Below are 20,956 nucleotides of genomic sequence, written 5' to 3'. Positions count from 1 at the left end.
TGTGTGTTTTTAATTCCGCCGAGGTGTTTGGGATCAGTAGGACCTAAGAAGAATAAAAACTAAACATCACCTTTGAACAGGAAGTAGTTTTTGATCGTATGTGTCATGTCTCATATGTGGACACGGGGATTATTTCAGTGTATAATAATCCCATTGTGCAACAAATTATAAAACTATTTATTTCAATACCTGAACATTGTTATGCAGACTCATTGCTCTAATTGTTAGCTAATAGCATAATTGTTTGTTTTCTGGAAAACAGAAAAACGCAATTTATAGAAGCACATTTGCATTTTTTTTTATTGATATCGTAACAGCAAGTCAAAAAGTGACTTAGGCAATTATGCAATTAGGCTCACAAAATAAAACTGTTCATTTCCATGTCTGGACAAAGCTGTGCAAGAGCAGAATCGCAGACAGTGAAGTTTCAACGTTCTCAGCTTGTTACTATTAATGGAGTTTGTTAAATCTGTGTCATATCAAACTACAAAAGTTAATAAACATAAATAAACAAGTTTAAGTCGTATTTTTACATCGATTATTAACCTTTTGCCACCACATGTCAGACTGAAGTGTCTAGGGGTCTCTGAGGACTAACTGGTTTAAATTAGGCAGAATAACATGGTACTAAAATTAAAACTTAATGTCCTCATATGAGGACGCAGGGTCCCAAGAGGCTAAGACAAAGGTACGTTAAACAAGTCTAGTGGACGATGCCTCAAGGTTGAAATTTGTTCAACTTGGTAGCCACTGACTCCAAAGCTTTTTTTCTCCATTAACCTCCTGAGACCTGGCGTCCTCATATGGGGACAGGTTTTAGGTTTTTGGTAGCTTCTTATTCTGCTTCATTTAGAGCAATTGTCCTTATAAGTTCACACCTTTATCTGCCATCTAGTGGTAGCAAAGGGTCAACACACAAATTGTTGTAAAAAGTTGACAGTGCGTATTTCGTCAAAATCTTCATTTTCTTTTTATTTTTATGGTTGAAACTTGTCTATTAATGTTTATTAACGTCTCTACTTGGATATGACACGCAAATTTAACAAATTCTATCAGTAGTAAAAAGCTACAGTCACTCATATCCTGCTACTGCTAGCCTCTTCCTGTATGTACACCCCATTAAGATACAATCAGAATGCTAGCTCTGAATGCTAACGGGTAGTGCGCAACATTACAAAATATGAAATGGCTTGAGATAAATTTACATTTTTGCCACATCATATTCCAACATCCACAATTTTATGTGGTTAAAAGTTGGTCTGAATTGATTCTGCAAAGATCAGCTGACAATGAAATGTTTGGTGGGCGGGGCTTCATGCGGTGATTGACAGAAGAGTAACGGTAGTCACAGGCGTCATGTTTGAAGGATAATCCAGAGGATGCAGAGGTATTGTTTCTGTTTTTTCTTGATTAAAGCTAAAGCTGAATACCTGAGGAGTAGATTTAGAGCAGGACTGTTTTCGCTGGTGTACCTAATAAAGTGGCAAGTACATTTAAACCGTATTTCCTCGCTAATTACCTTTATTTACCTTTATTAAGGAGATTTTTTTCCTTTGCTCTTAGTGAGTGAGGGACACTTAAAGCCCCATATGTAACATCTCCCCAAGTCATGACGACTTTTTCCACAATGAAAACACAGATAAATGAAGATGGATGGAAGAACAAGTGTGTGTTAGAGAGACAGAGAGAGAGAGGGGGGAGAGAGAGAAGGAGAGGGAGGAGGAGGGAGGGTCGGTGTTGGGTTTCCCTCTCGTCTCTCCCGGTCCTCGGCTCAGTTGCGTCCTCAGAGCCGCTGGAGCAGCCGGAGCGCACGGACGATGCTCTGCGGGAACCGGCGCCTGGTTGACCGGACAGCGCGCACTCTGCTCGGCGTCACCAGCACCAGCACCAGCGTCCGCACCCCGGGATTATAACTCACTCCGTCCGACTGAAGCCGCTGCAAAAGCCGGCTGAAGGCAGCTTTCCCCCCCGCGCCGGGGTTTGAGATGCCTCTGCCTCCGCCGCCGCGTCCGCGTCGCGTCGCTCCAAACCGGCCGCTGTGACGCGTTGATGCCGCACGTATCCGCCTTCCAAATATGATGAAATGGCAGCCCCGGAAGAAGGTGAGTGCTCCAAAAGTTGCAGCTGGAATGCGGAGGACGGCTGGCACCGCGCGGATCAACAGGACTGTTTAAACACTTAGAAGAGAAAGCGCAGTCACGGCCACTTTATTAGGGATAATCCGTTAATAGCCGCATTTCACAAAGACACTGCAGCGACGTGTCTGCGGAGGATTATTGGAGGATTATACAGGAGATGAAGAATTCCACAAAGCTGAATAAAGTCCCTGTAAGCTCAGCATTCACTCCCAGAACCACTCCGAGTCTGTGCACGGAGCCTGCAGAGAATTTAAAATGTGATAAAGGTCACTGTGAGAGCGAGAGTTCTGCAGAGATAAGAAAGTTCCTTAAAGTCAGTTTATAGTCGGTGATGGCTGGTGCAGACCTCGTGCAGCTTGTGAATTTGCACCTTGTGTTGTGGCTGAAACAGAAAATTAATTATTTTAGTTTATTCGTCAAAGGAATCTGTTTATATTATATCAATGGTTTGAAAAAGCTTCATTTCACCAACGTATCCATGGTTTCCAGATGATAGAACCTGCAGACTTTGATGCTCATTTGATTGTGCAGTGCAGAACCTTGATATCTATTGAATCCATTGTGTACTACAGTGGAATCTGGTGGGCAGCGTCTACGTTCAAGGTTTCCAGGGGGTGAAACCTGGTGACTCTGTTGGTCCTTTGAGTTTTCTTTGTTAAAGTATTGAACTTCCTCCTGTGTGTAGTAAAGTCTTGCTGTCCAGCAGATGAATAGGTAAAGATTATTCCCCTGGCTTTGGTGATTATACGTAAAATCAGAATCTATCTTTGTGTTTTCCAGAGGAGGAAGCCTGTTGAATGTCTAAACGTCAGACGTATTTGGGACAAACCAGAACGTCAGATGTTCATGCTCCTGGAGGATAAATAAATCCTAAAGACTTTGATATTCTGAATTTTTCTCTTGCTCCACCATGATGGACTTATGTTGTGCAGAACCTTGATATCTATTGAATCCTGTGGCTTTTCATACTTTTCTTTGTTGCCATGAGGAGGTTGAAGCTTTAAACGTGATTGGTTCCCTGTTCTCTGATCATTTGTCTTGTCCAGTGAATGAAGACATTCAGGCTCCTGGAGGATAAATCATTGAGACTTTGATATTCTGACTTTTTCTGTTGCATTTTTGGTGAAGTATCTCAACATGTATCTGATTGAGTTCCATTTATATTGCTATGTATTCATAGTTTCCCAATGATAAACCCCACTGACTTTAATGATCTTCAGAGTTTTCCTTGCAGCGCCACCAGCAGGTCATTGATTTAACTTTTGCAGTGTAAAAACAGATGAATTGTGCTGGTTTGGTGAACTTCTGATCTTCTGAAGCTTGACCTTTTTTAAAGTTTTTCTTAAAATCTCCCAACAGCCGTTTGATGCGTTGCCATAGAAACCGTCTCCAGATGATGGATCCTCTGACCTTCTTCATGTTTGCATGTGTTTTGGTGAAACTTTCTCTTTTACTACTGTGCAGCTTGACGTGTAACTCTCATGGTTCATTCATAGTTTCCAGTGGAAGGATCATTTGTGTTTGTCTTTCTCTGACCTTCTGAACAGTTTTGTTTTTTTAAAATGAGATGGATTAGTTTGGAATCTGGTGTGTGAGTCATTGTTTCCAGTGGATGAAGTTCACTGACCTCTAGCACCAACTAGAAGCCAAATATTTGAAATTTAAATGTTAATTTTCATGCTCCCTGAGGATAAACTTCTTCATTAGCAGCTTCTCTGGTTTGTTTTTTGGTGAAATATCTTGGGATGTTTTACCTTTAACTACACATCATAATTAGCAGGTATTTGTTATCAGTGAAGCAGTCATATTGTCAGGTACATGCAGTGGAGGGAAAAACTAAAAATATTTGCTTGTGAACTGTAGCTGAGACCAAATATAAATCAGCAGGAGGTGAATACAACAAATTGATCCACATCATGTTTATCAAGCTACTCCTGGTTAGATCTTTGCATTTAGTTCAAAGCCTGACTGTTCCTTATTTCAGCCTCACTCTGGACTGTTTATTTTGTATTATATATATATATGTGTGTGTGTGTAAATTAGAGTAGCCCTGAAAATATGTTGCTGATATTTTCAAACCTCCTCCGTCTGTTGAGTGGGTAGTGTGAACTGGCAAGGGATCGGATGCCGAACCAAATTTGTTTCTGGCTCAGAGATCACAGGGAGCAGCAGCTCCTCTGGAAAGAGCACGAGGCCTGAACTTGAAGTGGTTGATCCAGCTGTAAAGACCGGAGAAGTCCCAGCGGGGAAAAGTTCCCCTCTTCATCCAGCGCAGTGTGCTAACTGATAAGGCCAGCAGTCAGCTGTTAGCGCTGTTAGCGCTGTTAGCGCGCTAATGGCCACGATGAGAGGAGACGAGGAGCCGTGGTTTCATCCTGAGTAATCCGCTCTAACCATCACCAGGTGTTTGGATATATCTGGGCGTCTATATTTACTGTTCACTGAATCACCATCGCCACCTCACACTGTCTGTATCGCGTTACAAAGTGTTAGCGCACACATGGACCACAGGTGTGACAGAAAATTAAATCGGGTGAAAAAGGCTGAATCGCTGCATCCCACGGACTCAAACCAAACACTAGTCATGTTCATCAGCTGGTGAAGCTGACTAAAAAAAAACCTCCTGAGACCTGAGCTTTTATTTGTCATGTGCTGTTAATTCCTCTGAGGAGCTAAGACGTATAAAAACTAAGCATCACCTCTGAGTGGGATGTGTAATCCCAAAGTCCTCAAACGGGTACTTGCTAATTAGCCACGCTGTAGCTTTTTACTTCTGATAGAATTTGTTAAATTTGCATGTCATACGAAACTAGAGTCATTGTGGAGTAGTGGTCAGAGCCCCGAGCAAACACCAATACATTAAATAGTCTTCACTTAAATGTGTGGTTGGTTTTGTATCACAACATAGCTAGCAAGCTAATGGCTACCCAGCTAGTAAGTCACAACTACCCGTTGAATTGTAAATCGTTTTATTCAACAAAAGGTTTCCAAGCTAACAAGTTAGCTAAAATAATGAGCTGGCAATTAGCAAAGGGAGGGATAGCAGAGCTGCTAATGGGAGTTTATTTGCACAACTATCGATAGAGCCCCGAGCAAACACCAATACATTAAATAGTCTTCACTTAAATGTGTGGTTGGTTTTGTATCACAATATAGCTAGCAAGCTAATGGCTACTGAGCTAGTAAGTCACAACTACCCATTGAATTGTAAATCGTTTTATTCAACAAAGAGCGTCCAAGCTAACAAGTTAGCTAAAATAATGAGCTGGCAATTAGCAAAGGGAGGGATAGCAGCGCTGCTAATGGGAGTTTATTTGCACAACTATCGATAGATCTATATATAAATATATATATGTGTGTGTGTGTGCTTTATATATATAACATTAGAGACACTGTAGTGGCGAGTCTCCTCTTTAAATGCAGCCTTGAAGCTTTGAGGAGATATTCTCAGTCAGAATAAGAGACGACCGACTTTCAAATTGAGAATTTTACACCTCAGCCGTGACTCAAACTTTTCTAACAAACTGACCAAATATGGGAGTTGTGCATTTAAGCAGTTCCCACTTTGAAGAAGAAGAGATGCAGGGTTTAGTCCGTGGAGACTTCACGCTGAACTGACATCTAGCCCTGGTTCCCGTGTTGAACAGCCTGGGGATCGTCTCAGGGTGACGAAAGCCTCTGAAAGACACTCACTGGACCACTTGTGGTGCTCGTAGTGTATATTTTCGCATGGATGTACAGTAGCTCTACTGTACATCTGATATTCTTCTCCCATGGGCTTCAGGAATCCTTAAAATACTTTCCTCTCACCACTTGTTGTGAGGGCGAGTGTCCCTGTAATGAAGACACAGGCGCTCGCTCTTATTTCGCAGTAAACAGCAGAGTGAATTGGGTCAGTCACTGCGAGATGAGCCGCTGTGTATTAATTTGAATCAAAGTGGTGTTTAATGATGTAAGATGCCATAAAATCAATATTCCCTTTCTGCTTGTCTCCGTGTTCCACATATTAGAGGCGATGCATGTACACAAACTACACACTCGTGCAGATTCGTTTCGTCGCACGCGGCTTCTGGGTCATTTCATCTGCAGCACGACACACGAAATGAAATTAAAAAGAAGGGATGAAAGGAGTGTAAACACAGATCAGGCGAACCTGGACTCAGACGCGTCGGTGTCAGGTTGACGTGGGTCCTGATGATTTGTTGCATTCTTTGAAACATGCAACGAAATGGCCTCAATTATCTTTGAGTTTTCTGTGGAGATTCATTTCTAATCAGCAGGTGTGTAACGTCTGCTCATGTTTGTCCTCATTAGAGTCTGACTTATGACTGTTTATCCCTCCTTGACCCACATACTTTAATGCTCTGTTGTGTAAAAGGCGTCCGGTGCTGTAGCTCTACGCGCTTTTACAGCTGCACTCCTCAGTGCATTGATCCGGCATAACATTAGGACCATCAGAGAGTGGACATGGGTCTTCTGAGGGCGTCCTGTGGTTATTAGGTTATTATCTACATGAATGAATACCAGGTCTAAAAGTTTCCCAGCACAAAACGGTTTAAATGTTATTTCAAGACTGTCAGTGGTCATAATATTATGGCTGATCGGTGGTATGACTGTATTGTACGTGCTCCCTTCATTGTGTTTTCTCCAGTGATTATTTCTTCCTCCTCTGTAATTGGACTAAATTATTTCGTTAATATTATTCCTCCAGTGGATTCTTCTCTAACATTAATGATCAGAAAGTCCCAAAAAAATGTTTGAGTAAAGAAACTCCTTCAAGAAAACTCAGTAAGTGCAGTTGTTTTTTGTTTGGCTTTGATGTTGTTATTTTTTTTTTATTCGTACTTTGACCTGGTTCACTGAGAATTTACAAGACGGAGCCTTAGACAAATAGTCAGATATGTTTAATTTATCATTTATTTGAACCCGGGCGGCAGATAAACATAGCTCGTCCTTCACTAATAAATAAAACCTCGTTCACGCTGGTAGCAGTTAGCATTCAGTCCGTCCTGTCTTTGGTGAGAGGCTGTTTAAGATGAGATATTCTGTGAAATACACGGTGTGTTACCTCAGGACGTTTGTTTGTGTTTACTCTTCCAGCTCATCCAGTTGAATGTGTTAAATATTAGGTTCATGAGTGAATGTTGCTTTCAGGAGCTCAACTATAAGTTGACTGATATATTTTATTTTTCACAAGTTCCTCTCTCTGTGCAGCGTCGCTGTTTATTTACCCGGCAGGAGTTTGCGAAACATTTCATATTCTATTGTGTTCTGCAGGACGGGCATCGCGCTGGGTGTAATGTGTTTACATACAACACAGCTAAGCGGCTTAAAGCTGCCCTCCTGCCTCTGATTTAAGACTCAGCGCTGCATTTAAAGCACCAGGGATTCGCTAAGACATATTGTTTTGAACGTGTCCACCGACTAATCACCACGTCGGGTTCTAATCCGGAGGAAAGATGCGCTGGAGGCTGTCGAGGCTGGTTAGTAGTGGCATTGTGCTGTGTGCGGCGTGTGATGGTGAAAACCCAGAAGAACCTCTCAAAACAAAACAGAGACGCAATTTGAGTTGAGCAGATGGTGATTTTAGCTCGGGTTCCCCGTTGAGTTTTTAAAAAACACAAATCTGCAGGTTCAAGTAAAACCAACGAGTGCAGCTACTTTTCCCATCCATCATTGTTATTCTGAGACAAAAACGTAAATATTTACTTCTTATGTTCCTGGAAAGGTCTCGTTTACCTTCGTACATGGACAGTTTCCGTTTGACTAATTGATGCTTCCTCCCATCTGTGCTGTGTCTCCTCTAGCTAGAGAGTCAATGAATAGAGGGAGCGGTGTTAACTTCTCAACGCAATACCTTCTCCAGTCTTAGTCCATCATTGTCAACGTGACATTACAGTGCGTCACTTGCAGTTTCTTGAGGCAGATTTTATAGTCAACTGTGCAACTGAACACGCAATAAAAACGTCCCAACCATCATAAATGATGCTCTGAATCACCTGTCACAAGTGTGTCATAAATAGACCGCAGTAATCATGGACCAAGACTTCATAAATGTCAAAATAAATCTCAAAAACAACCTCATAACTTTTATGACGCTGACTGAGAAACAGCATTTCACGTCTGGTGGATAGTTTAATGTCCTCAAGTATCAGATCAGATTGTTGCATCGTTACCTGAATGCAACACGGTGTTAAAGTGAAAATGTAGCCAGTTAGTCTGACTTATATTAAATGTGTGAGAAGGGTGAATGAATAGAGGGAGCGGCGTTAGCAGGAACAAACATTTACAGTTGAAAGCAAAAAGAAAAATTATAAAAGCTGTAATGTAATAATAATAGAGAATGTAAAGTATCAGCAACATCTAAAGAAATGACATTTTCGAGATGCCTGCCTGTAATAGTCAGACCAGAGTCAGAACAAAATAACATATTTTACTTTACTTTTTCATTGACCTTCACATTTTTTCTATCTCTAGAAGGTTTGTAAAGAGAATCCTGCTGCAGTAATGTGTGTAATTAAAGCCTCAGACGTGGTCGTTAGTCTGATAAATGTAAACACTTCTTCAAAAAGAGTAACTTTTAATGAGCGTCGGAGTGGAACTAAAACGTGAAAGTTTAGTTCGGGGAGTGAATAGAATCCCATTTTAAAGCGCCCTCGCGTTCGCTGCCGCCCGCTCCTTCTCTGAATGAAGCAGAAAACAGTTTATTCATGAAGGAATTCCCTCGGCGCTGACCAGCGCTCAGCTCTTCCTCCCTCTGAAGTGTGTCTGCAGGCGGTGAGGAGGACGCCGAGCCTCCTCCTCCAGGAGCTCCGTCATGTTCATGGAGCCGCACGGCTCCAATATCCTCAGGTTTTTTTATTCTTTTTTATTTATTTTTTTTTTACCTTCCTCGTCTCTCTCCGCTTGATATACCTCCTCCCGTTTATTTCACGCCTATCACCCCGTCTGTTCACACAGATACCGTCTGATTCTCCTTCTCATCCCTTTACTGCTCTCATGAGAAGGGAAAAAATGTCTTTCTTTCATGTAAGCAGAATAAAGACAAGAGGAGGACCCTGTGTGACTAGCACACCTCCTCCTCCTCCTCCTCCTCCTCCTCCTCCTCTGTTTTCTTTCCTCCTGTCTTTACGTTCTCCTCTTCATTCAGATATAACCATCACACCTCGGTGCTCAGCTCCTCTGTAGCTCCTCTTCAATGCTTCACACCCACTGAGGCGGAACAGATGTGTGGTAACATCAGCCGGGTCTCACTTCATCTGCCTGTAATGACTCACTTTATCTGTAAATGTGTTTAAAATCTGGGTCCGCTGGGATTTTTATTTCGTTTTTTGTTCACTTGAACTCCTTTTCAAAGTGAGGCTGCTGCTTCAGGAGGAGATTAATCCTCTGCCACATCCTCGGTGCAGCAGGAGAGAACTGAGACTCCGTTACCTTTAGCACAGAGCCTAGAGTCTGCTACGTTCATGCATATAAATACACAGAGCTGCTTTGTGTGGGCTCTTTAAAGCAAACAAGTGGGATTTAAAGAGTTCAACCAAGAAGATTTTCATACTTCTTCTAAAATAATGCTTTGTGGTAGGAGAAGTTGTCCTGATGTTCCATATTTAAATTGGAGAATAGTGGAGATGATGGTAGTTTTGAGTATGATGTGCTGGTCATGTTAGCAATTAGCATAAGCAAAAAATATGTTAACTAACAGTTTGCACCGTAGACTGTATATGAATATGGACAATGTGTCTCCACTTCCTCTCTATGCCTAAGACTGAGGCTGTCTTCTTGTAAATATGGGCGGCGCCATCTTGCTACTGTGAAACCAGAGTCTGGTCAGTACGGTCTGAGGGCGGAGCCACGGTATCAATGCCCCGCCCACACTTCCTCCAGACTCGTGTTTTCGTTTAATTAATACTACGCTCTGCTCTACCTCCACCAGTCACAAGGAAATGCTTGATTATACACTTTTTAATTATTATTATTATTATTTTACAAGTCTCACAGGCCCACAGGGTTTCTTTATGGAGCGGTTGGCATGACAACTGGTGGGTGCCATCATGTCACATCCTGTTTCTGTAGTGTCAAGTAACTAAAACTAAAGTTATTCAAAAAAAATTCAACATTCGTCAACATTATATTAACTAACTATACTGTAGCCGACCACCAGGGGGAGCTCTACTTGATTTGGTTTCACTTTAGAGGAGCTGTTCCTCCGTCCATCTTTATACTACTATATTATGCTACTACTTGTACTTCAGTGGCTTCGTTTCAGGTGTTAGACATATTATCTGGCTCTTTAGCTCTTTCTCTCTCTGGACGGACACTTTGTGTTCATGCAGGAAGCTTCATGTGGATACCTGTTGGTTGGGATTAATCGGAGCACAGCGCCTCCTGCAGCTTTTCCAAAGGTTAGGCAGTGAATCTAAAACACAAGTTAAGTTAAGTTAAGTTAAAAACTGAAGCAATGTGACAGATAGACTTTGTTCCAACCGGTGCATTGAAGTAGTTTTCATTTAACCTTCTCCTCAGACATGTAGCTCTAGTTTCTCTTCCGCTCAGTCTGCTGGTACTTTACCTCCTTCCTTCTCCGTCCTTCCTGTTACCTTGTGTTTGTAAATTTTCATTGATTCTCCGTTTGCACTTCCCACCGGCCTTTATATTAAACACACAACACCAGGAGGAGAGAGGGCTGAGCTCATCTCCAGATGTGGAACTACGTGCTCGTTGGACGTCCCATCACAGACAAGTCGGAGACGGTGGACGTCTCCGTTACCGAACAGAGTGAGAGGACGAAACGTCACAGAGCAAAACAGACGACTGAGGAGAAATGAGCAGCCCTGGTCTGTGCAGTGATGGGAATAACAGAGAGGAGAGGGGATAGCGTGTGTTCATATGTTTGGTAGCTGCACCTATTTTTAGTTTCATACCTGCTCCAGGTCTCAGTGGACCTGACCCACCAGAGCTGGGACTCATTCAGTACCTGTGTTTGCTCATAGTCTCATATATAACAAATGTTATTTATAGTTACATATAATTGTCAGAAACATTGTTGTACTGTGATGTTTTATAACCGATATATTTACACTAATTGGCCAATTTATCATCTTGTCTTCATCGAGGTTCTGGTATTAAGCATAAGTTCAAACACCTTATTTATTATTTATCTATTGATCTCAGACCTAGTTATTGTAGATAGAAGCATGAAATGTCTCCAGGAAACTCTTTCAGTCCAGTTTGCCCTCGTTTTGGGTTTGTTTATTGGATAAATTATAACCTGGATGACTAATAACTACCACCAAGAGGTAGAAATGATAATGTGTTCCCATATTAAGATGTGGATCAATGGGAGGGGCTTAAATACGTGGCTCCACCCCCTTTACTCACTACTGCAAAAGACGTCACCATTTCAAAGATGGCGGCGTCCAATTCTGACGTATTTTGGCTTTAACTTTTGTTCAGTCCAAGAAAGTAGACACAGGATTTAACAAAGAAAACAAAAGGTAATTTGAAACTGAGGATTAGTAACAATTTTTACTAATCTCATCAAAGATTTATAACGAGAGGATGCAGGAAATGGCGCATATGTAAAAAAATCAATAGAGATCTTTTGTTTTTTGATTTTTGATGCTTTTTTTTTTTTTTATCGGATTTTTTAAATCAAGAGCAATTTGAGCCTTTAATCGCGTCCTACACAGTTTGACTCAGTTAATTAAAAGCACCACGAAGCAGCAGAGAGGGTGAATGTTTGTGACTAATTCAGATAAAAAGCTATTAGAAATGTGACATGCAGACATGAAACACAGACAGGTTTCCAGCACATTTTTATCAGACTCTGCTTGCTGTGCGGCTACAGCGCTGAATATGTTGTGAGTGTGTGTGTCGCTGCATGTTGTATTCATTGCTCTGGCTTCTTAGCGAGACAGTGGGGAGGTGCAAATGTCACGCTGTCTGAAAAAAAAAAGCGAAAGCTCCTGAATGTGGAAAGTCTCAGGAGGAGGAAGACGAACTAGAAGCCACTTCAGAATATGAAAGCGCTGAGTGAAAGGTGGAAAAAAAAAATCCCAGGTTCCCTTCATACGTCGACCTCTCTGATGCGCAGACTGTTGCCTATAATCACATTCCCCAGCGTTTCTTCTGCTAAATTGAATTGTAATTGGCAGACAATGGGCGTGACATCTCAATTCACTGGCTGGCTCGTGCAGAAGCAGCTCGTCTAAATTGAGCCTAAAGTGGGCCATGCTTACTGATGAGCCCAGAGCGTTAATGAAAGAATGAAGCGGGGCTCAGAGCAGGAAAACACTGAGGCAGAGGGCACAAATGGGAGGCGTGCTAACTCTTTAAATTAATTGCCATTTGGGACCGGTGCCATTTATAATTATTAGAGGTGACAGCAGCAGTAGGAGAACGTATGTACAGCCAAACCTGAGCGAGCTGCAGCCGGAGTAACGGAGCTTTTATTAGAGGAAAAGGAGTGTTTGCATTAAATGTTGTCATGTTTAGCTAAAATTATGCTTGATTACGTTTAGAGGAAGAAAAAAGACTGGTTTCATACAGTCTAATGCAGCTGCAGCCTCTTCTTCTCTGTAACATGTTTATTATTTATCTTTTATACCCTTCACGTATTGGTCTTGATATTTTTGCTGCTCTCTTGTATGATGTTGTAAACTACAATTTCAAGGTTTCTTAATGTTGATCTTAAAAAGTATAGGTGATAGCATCAATAGCACAACGTCCTCACTGCAAAAACAGTGACTGGAGCTTTTATTAGAGTATGTGCGAGGAATCTACATTAATAAGGAAACCCTGTCATTCAGTTTGACACAGCAAACATGGTTTCTTTGATATTTTAAGGAATTGTTTATTGCTTTTTTAATTTTAAAATGAGGAAAGAAGGTTGGATAATTCAGAAAAAACATCCACAGTGGCTAAAGACCAGCCATTTTCTCTGGCTCAGCTAATGCAGCTGCAGCCTCTTCTTCTCTCTGCTGTCTCACATTACGCTATAACATGTGTATGTTATTCTATTTTATTTGATTATTTATCCTTTATGTCCTACACTTTTTAGTCCTGATATTCCTGCTGCTCTCTTGTTTACCGTTCTAAACTGCAGTTTCCCCACTGAGGGAGAAATAAAGGTTTCTTAAACTTAATCTTATAAAGTATCGGTGAAAGCATCAATAGCAGAACGTCCTGTGAGGGAGTGAGGCTATATTCAGTCTATGGAGCGACTGCAGACAAAGAGAAAGAGACTTTTAGATGTTATTGTTACACCAGATAGTTTAGTAAATGGTTGTAAATAGTTGTACAAAAATGCGTTATTTGCATTTCCTGCATTTTAATGGAGATAGTTATAAATAGCTTTGTTGTTTGCTGAATTTGTTTATAAGCTTTTGAAATTTACACTTTAGATTTGCATTTTAAGTTGGTATAAATGGTTTGTTAAACATGTTTTGTGGTTTTCACAGTGAAATATCTGGCTTTTTTATGCTTGGATTTGATGGTTTTACGTCCAGTGTGTTAATACAGTTTGTAAAAATTAAAAAAAAATAACTGTAAAATGACACAGGTGAGGTTGTGCTGAAAAGAATGAAACAAGATGAAATATAAAAACCAAAAGTAGTCACAAAACGGCCAATTATACTCGTGACTCAGAGGGTTAATTGGCTTGTAGTTCTTCTGAGAACCAATGACGTCACTGGTTCCTGAAAGACACAAAGACGAGTAAAATAAACACTGGTGTTGCTGTTCGCATAATTTTTAAGACTCGGCAGCCTCTCGTTGTGGAATGATTCACCTTTAAATGCTCATCAATGTTTGTTCCTCATTACTCGTTCTCTGTGCTTTCATTAATTTACTTCCACCCTGCTGTCTATTTATGTTTGTATTGGATTTTAACCACAAATCACTTTGGCTTCGTTGTTTCTAAATGAGTTAATGTCAGTGAGGACGTTCGCACCAAATCTCAGGGCGAGACGTCCGGTCGCTGTCGAGACTTTTCCCTGGAAACCACAAGGGTCAGTATCACGGAGGAAAAGTCAGGGGATCACAAGAGTCAGAACGGATTTATTCTGTGGGAACCGTGAAGGTTTGAGTCCGACATGGAGAGGAACAGACCCTCCAAGGCTTAACCCAGAGGAGGAGGAGAAGAAGGAGAAATCAGCTTTCTGTGAAATTATGTGACGTTTAGAGGAAATAAATGAATTTAAAGAGTCTGAGGAGGAATGAAATCTGCTTTCGCCGCGTCACCATCACAGCAGATTAGATTTTACGAAAGCTGTCACGGCTTCATATGTCACCTTAAATGAGTTTATCCTTCATCCAGAGGTTAGAAAGAGGAAGAGAAAGAACGGGAGGCGGGCGGAGAAATGTGCGAGAAAAAAAGAAAGAGGGAGTCAAACGTCAAAGAGAAAGAAAGAATGTGCAGGATGATGCTTTGACTGTGACGAGCGCTGTCACCTTTTCAGATGCCATTAAAAACCGTCGTGTCTTTCTCTGCTTCAGCCTCACACCCATAACAAGACTCCCGGTCTCATTAGAGGCTGTCAGAACGTGGAACGGCAGAACATTAGGATTCTTTTTAAAAAGACAAGAACCTGATTCTGTCCAGTAGCTGGTGGTTTTACTGGTTTAAATATCGACCTTGTTGATGTTTGACTCCTTTAGAAACAAGAATCCTCCAGAAATTATCTGGAGTCTGAGTTCAACTCGTCAGAAACAGGAAGAGAAAATGTTTAGTGTTGTGATAAAAGAAAAACAGATACATGACAACATAGAGGAGGTAAAGGAGGAGACGGAGGAGTGGAAGGAGGAGAGGGAGGAGGAGGAGACCCAGATGTCTCCATCTTTCTCCATCTTTGGTTCTTAGTTTATTTATTTCTGTTGTTTTTTATTCTCGTCGTCCGTAGAAACTGTGAATGTGTCTGAAACAGAGAGGAGCTCTAATCATCAGGGACTTTCCTCCTCAGCCCGACTCACTGAGGGAGAACTATGCTCCTCCACCCTCCTCCTCCTCCTCCACCTCCTCCACCCTCCTGAGTAATCACTGGCCTCACTGCTACTCCTTCTCTCCCCCTTTCTCCCCTCTTGTCCTCCACCTCTCCTCATCTCTCCCTAGATGATTTGGCTCTAATTAAGACCAAGAGAGGAGGAGGAGGGGGAGGAGGAGGAGGAGGAGGAGGAGCGTTGACCCTGGTCACTGTAGTAAAGGAAAAACACAGTTTGCTGCATAATTACAAAAATATATGTAAATATATATTAAACAGTATCTCGGGCAGGAACGGCTCATTCTAAGAGGCTTTATTACCATTTACCTGATTTTGTTTTTGGTGCAAACCAGACCTGGCGTCAGAAATGACATTCAGAGTGAAACTAGGAGGAGCTGGGGTGGAGGTGGGTTTGCAAAGCATCTTACAGAAGCTCCACCCGGTGCCCAATTTAGCCAGAAACCCAATAGATGAAGTGAGTGTTTACACACTGACTAAAATTGAAACTACTTCCAACTGTAGCTGAGAGTATTTGGGCTATTTCAGAAAATTTAGTCTGATGGAGATGCTAATGGTGATGCTAACAGATAGCATGTCACCTTTTCTTTCAACCAGATTGTTTCTGCTCGCCCAGACCTCTAAAAGTAAAACCAGGTAGATTTCCATTAACGTTAACACTCTTAGCGGGTGTTAGCATCGTTTAGCTGTGGTTAGCATCACAGTGTAGGTTGTTGTTGGTTGTAACCATAGACTGTATAAAGATGGACAACGAAACAGTTCCTCAAAAGTGAAGCCAAACCCATTAGAGCTCCTCCTGAGACCCTGCGTCCTCATATGGGGACGTTAAGTTTTAGGTTTTATCACAGCTTATTCTGCTTCATTTAAACCCATTTGTCCTCATTAGTGGATGCTTTAGTCTGCCATCTAGTGGTAACAAAGGTTATTTATTTATGCTTGTTAATATTTGTAGTTTGACATGACGTGCTTTTCAACAAATTAGTCATTTTTTGCTAATTATCAAGTACTCGTTTGAGGACGTTGGACTTCATTGTCTTTGCTCATCACACATTGGTGACTCCTTTATAATACAAATAATGAAATGATACCAGTGTCCACATATGAGGACTAAGTTTTTTTTCCCTAAAAACTACTACTTCCTGTTGAAAGATGATGCTTAGCTTAGTTTATACGTCTCTAGGTCCTACTGATCCCAAACACCTGGGAGAAATTAAAAATGCAAACCAAATAAAAGCTCAGGTCTCAGGAGGTTAAAGAAGATTCATTAAAGTTATATTTTAGTAGGTAACCAAGGGATTAATCAGCTGCTGAGAAAATAGTCGACACATTAATTATAAAATGAATCGTTTGGTGCAGCTCTGGTCCAACTTCAGGTCACAGAACGGAAAAATAAATAAAAACAGAGCGAGTGAGCAGTTCAGACATGTATTTTTTTTTTGTTTTTTTAGTAGAGATTTCTACGCTGGTGTTGTTTCAGCTCTTCCTAATGACCCCAGACTTCCGTCCCCGGCAGGTACAACGCGTTCCCGCGGAGGTCAGAGGTCACGGAGGCAATCAACCGATCAAACCCGCTGAGTGACAGTCTAATTACCCAGCGTGAGAGAACCCAAACCCCGCTGCTGTTCTACAGTTAACGGGATCAGAAGGCCACTTGTCCTCCTTCCTCCCCACTTCCCCTTTATGCATATTTTCCTCTTTCAAGTGCTACGACTCGAGTGTGTTTATATATATGTGTGTGTGTGTATGTGTGTGTGTGGGGAAGATGGCGGCTGATATTCATGTACATGAAAGGGTCAAGGAGGCGAGTCTGGGTCTGGGTCTGCAGATAAAGTGGAGCAGGGAGGGAAGAAAAAAGGGGAATTGGTTTTGGTCACCGAGGGACCGGAGCCCGGTGCTGAGGTTAACTTGGATTACTTGTGTGTGACAGAGAAAAGGCTTTTCTTTAATTCTGGCTCGGAGTAATTCAGTCTGTAGCAGGAGGTTAAATGTCCGGGGTTATCCTCACACACTCTCTCTCCGTGGATCTCGAAGCGTTGGTGTGTTTGGACGGATGTTTACAAGAAGCCGACGGAGAGGCTGAGGATCAGGTGTTTGAGCAGCTGAGAGATAAAAACAGGAAGAAATGTGTCAGCTGCTCCTTTACATCGACCTCCAGACGTTTCTCAGGGTTTCACGGGGAGATTTAGCGCCGTCCTCATGTGTTGATTTACGCTAAAGCGCAGACGTTCAGCCTCAGCAGCTCGGTTTATCTTTGATCTGAGAGAGGAGCTGGATCCACAGTGAGTTTGTTTTCTGAAATAATTCATACCAGACCACATGAACGCACAAGATGAGCTCAGACGGCAAGAGTTCAAAAAAGAAATCTCACCTGAATCGAGTTGGAGAAACTTCACAGATGTTCGTCTAACTTGAACAAACAACAGGATTTTATTAAGATGCGTGAAAGTGAAATGGATGTGAACCAAACAGAGGTTCTAAATCTGCCAGTGGAACCAAAAGATGAAGATCACCCACATCATTATGACCAGAGATCGACCAATGTATCCGCTGGCTGATATCTCGGGCTGATATTTGCCTTTTTTATTGTTTTTTGCCTCGGCACGATTTACAGACGGGCGCATCCACGGGCAGCCCTGTGCTGCTGGAGAAGCTGCAGCCCTGTGCAGCCCATACATGGCCCCGCCCACACCAGCAGAGTGTGTGCAGCTGGAAGCTGGAAAACTCTTGCAGTCATGTTGAGAAAAATAAGAGTTGGAAAAAAGAAACTTTTTCTTTTGGTTATTTTTTGTTAATCGTTAACAAACAATGACCTATTTACTTTATCACTCAGCCCCAACACATTAAAGTCATTAGCAACGGCCCTAATTTTTACTGTTGGAGTTTGGTAGCTGACGTTTTTTTTTTCTTCTCTTTCTGGCAAAACTAATACTTAAGGTTGTCAATCAGTCACTGTCCACAGAGCTGTTGTGCTGTTGTTAAGTTTTTGGTAGGAATATGTGTTGTTGTTAAAGCCAATGTGTAACACTAATGCTGCCTGTAAGATAATCATCTTCTGACTGTGCTCTATTGTATCATTTTTATCATGTAAATGGAGAAAAAACGGTATCGGTATCAAAAAAAGTTGGTATCGGCTCTAAAAAAATCCATATCGATTGATCTCTTGTTATGACCCCTGACGGGAGAAGTTAATAACATTCAAACCATCTTGTGATAGTTCAGTGTTCTACTGGGACCCACCTAGACCAGACCAGACCCCCCCACCCCCCCACCCCATAGCAATGACACTCCTTGAACCTGACACTGACACACAAAAACGCTTTAGGAACAACTAGATCCCAAACTGATCAAGTATCTTTGGGATGATCCACACTATATTAGGAAGGTGGTCATAATGTTACGCCTGATTGGTGGGCATCAGCATTATATTAACACATAAAGGATGCGACCTGTACTGCAGCCAGCCAACAGGGGGAGCTCCACCTGCTTTGAATTGCCATTTGAGGACCTGTCATGACGTCCACTTTTCATACAGTCTGTTACTCATTTCTAATTGTTGTTGAGTACAGACACTTACGTCGTTACAAGACAATAATTTGTTTCATCTGTGACTTTGACATGTAGTTCTGACTCATCCGTGTGTGGAATCGGTTCCCAGTTGTCAGATGAAGTTAATGATGTGGAGCTTGGTTTTCTCTTGAGCTGGTCACACATCAGACAGAAGGCGACTCCTCTCATTAGATCATTAGACCATCTCACCCTGATGTCACATCTCTGAGCTTCATGGACGACAGAGCAGCTCCAGACCGACACGTGTCTAACATTTAAGAACATTTAAAGCCATATATCTGTATTTCAGCAGCGCACAGACCTGGAAGCCTTTAGTCTGGATGTGGAGGTCTGTTTGGGGGGAGGAACCCAACCACAGCTGGTGGTGTAACATCTTTATTGGTCCCAGTGGAAACAGTAGTGATGGCCGCTCCAACTCAATTATTGCATCTTAGCGAGTGTCCCAGTGAAACAGTGATAAATATTCATGAGCATTAACCAGTGAACAGTTGGTGTGTGGGAGAAAATAGTTTCACTTTGGTCTAAGTGGACTTTTATTCCTCTACTAACTAGCGACTATTGAAGACCAGTGGATGAAGGCTTTATGTGGAACATGAGAACAAAAAAATACAGAAACAACAAATCAAAAAATAGTCAAAATGACAAAAACAATATTAACATAACACGTCCGAAAGCTTATTTATTCTCCTTTCTCAGTAATTAATGAGTTGATTTCAATTCACACAATATATATGTGTCATGTTTATATATGTACAAATTTACAGACAAAAGAAAAAAAATAATGTAAATAAATAAGTGAGTAAATGACGTGTGATGATTGTCACATATAAATCTATGTCTGTGACCTGGAACCTGCCCAGTAGATTTTAGTTGAGGTCGTTTCTCAACACCAGTCACATGAGTTTGATTCTGAAACACAGACTTAATTAGTTTAATAACATAAGTACAATTTCTTTTATAATTATATATAGAACATATAACAAATATATAATTTCATGATGGATTTATATCGAAATCTGTCACAAATATAAATCTGACTTTATGATAATTAATCAAATATATAGATATGAAATATAACCAAGTTATACAATATTAATTCAAGACTCACGATCACTTTATTCTGTTTTATTCTATTCTCTGCAGGGAAACTATTTTATCCAAGGAGTCCCGAGATAAGATAATAAATATAAAATAAATAAATAAATAAAATAAAATAAGAATAACAATGAGGTAGAAGTAAAATTTACAAAACAATGTACAGAAAATAAGACATTTATACATTATATAATATATTTATATACGTTTCTTAATTAACACCTGAATTAGGTGGAAAACACAACTTAAATAAAGTAAATGTCAACAAAGTAAATGAATAAACGTCATACGTCATGAAAAAAAAGACCTTTTCAGTGTGTTTAATGATCCTTTGAACATGTAACAGGAGTTTGAATTAAACTGAATAAAACTGAGATCTGAGCATAAGTGTTCACTCACACGTAGCTGCTCATAAACTGAACTGATTAATTAAATCCAACCAGTTCAATTAATTACTGAATATAAACAGAGTAACTATAATTCTATTTAAGTGTCTCCACACATGTGGTTAATCAGTGAAGTGATCAGTTACATCCTCGTCCCTCCAAACTGGACCCGTTGACTTCACGGCTTCACATTGTGAATATTTCTGCACCGAGCCTCAGTTTGCTTCTTATCTGTGTTGGATTATTGTGTTTTCCCTTTCATGTGTTTTCTGTAAAGATGCTGACTCAGCTGCATCATTTCTGCACCGCGATGCTTTACAAGCTAGAAATAAAAAAGAAACACAACAAACAGTTTGAATCAGGCCGTTGTGTGAGATCAGAGCGACTCTAATTCCCAGACTGTGAGTAACAGAACACGGGTTTAACTTGACTCGAGCCTCGTTAGAAGATGCCTTAAATTCTACAAGGAGGCATCCTCACAATACGCGCCGCTGTTTTTAATGACTCCCTCACAGGCTCTTAAATAATGACCTCACAGCTCACACAGCACGACTCCACATCACCCACTGTGGGATAAGTACGGTGTTGAGTAGTGTTGAGTTCGCACAATGAAGCTGCTGTTGTGAAGTGATGGAGTCATCAGTCATCAAACACTGAAATCCCAATGTTTCACTTTGTTATTTTTGCCGTAATTTCTGTCGTAATCATAATCTTATAAACCTGTTTCTAATTGGTGCTACTTTTCTTCCAGCTCTGCATGTATGAAATATTTACC

The 20,956-nt window shown here is 41.1% G+C and overlaps 1 protein-coding gene across 2 annotated transcripts in view; it reads left to right on the top strand.

Moving 5' to 3' along the window:
- Nucleotides 1–20,956, top strand: part of ttc28 (tetratricopeptide repeat domain 28) — a 99,912-nt gene that overhangs the window by 31,293 nt on the left and 47,663 nt on the right. The window contains exon 1 of one of the 2 annotated variants that reach the window (XM_047570274.1): nucleotides 1,695–2,102. The exons of the other annotated variant lie outside the window; for it this stretch is intronic. Within the exon in view, the coding sequence (XP_047426230.1) occupies nucleotides 2,076–2,102 (27 nt within the window). The 5' untranslated portion in view covers nucleotides 1,695–2,075. Of the gene's footprint in view, nucleotides 1–1,694; nucleotides 2,103–20,956 lie in introns of those variants that run through there. 2 annotated transcript variants of the gene reach the window in all.

Source organism: Mugil cephalus, chromosome 19, assembly GCF_022458985.1.
Source record: "Mugil cephalus isolate CIBA_MC_2020 chromosome 19, CIBA_Mcephalus_1.1, whole genome shotgun sequence".
Classification (NCBI taxonomy): Eukaryota; Metazoa; Chordata; class Actinopteri; order Mugiliformes; family Mugilidae; genus Mugil; species Mugil cephalus.
This window is presented reverse-complemented; position numbering and strand designations above follow the sequence as displayed.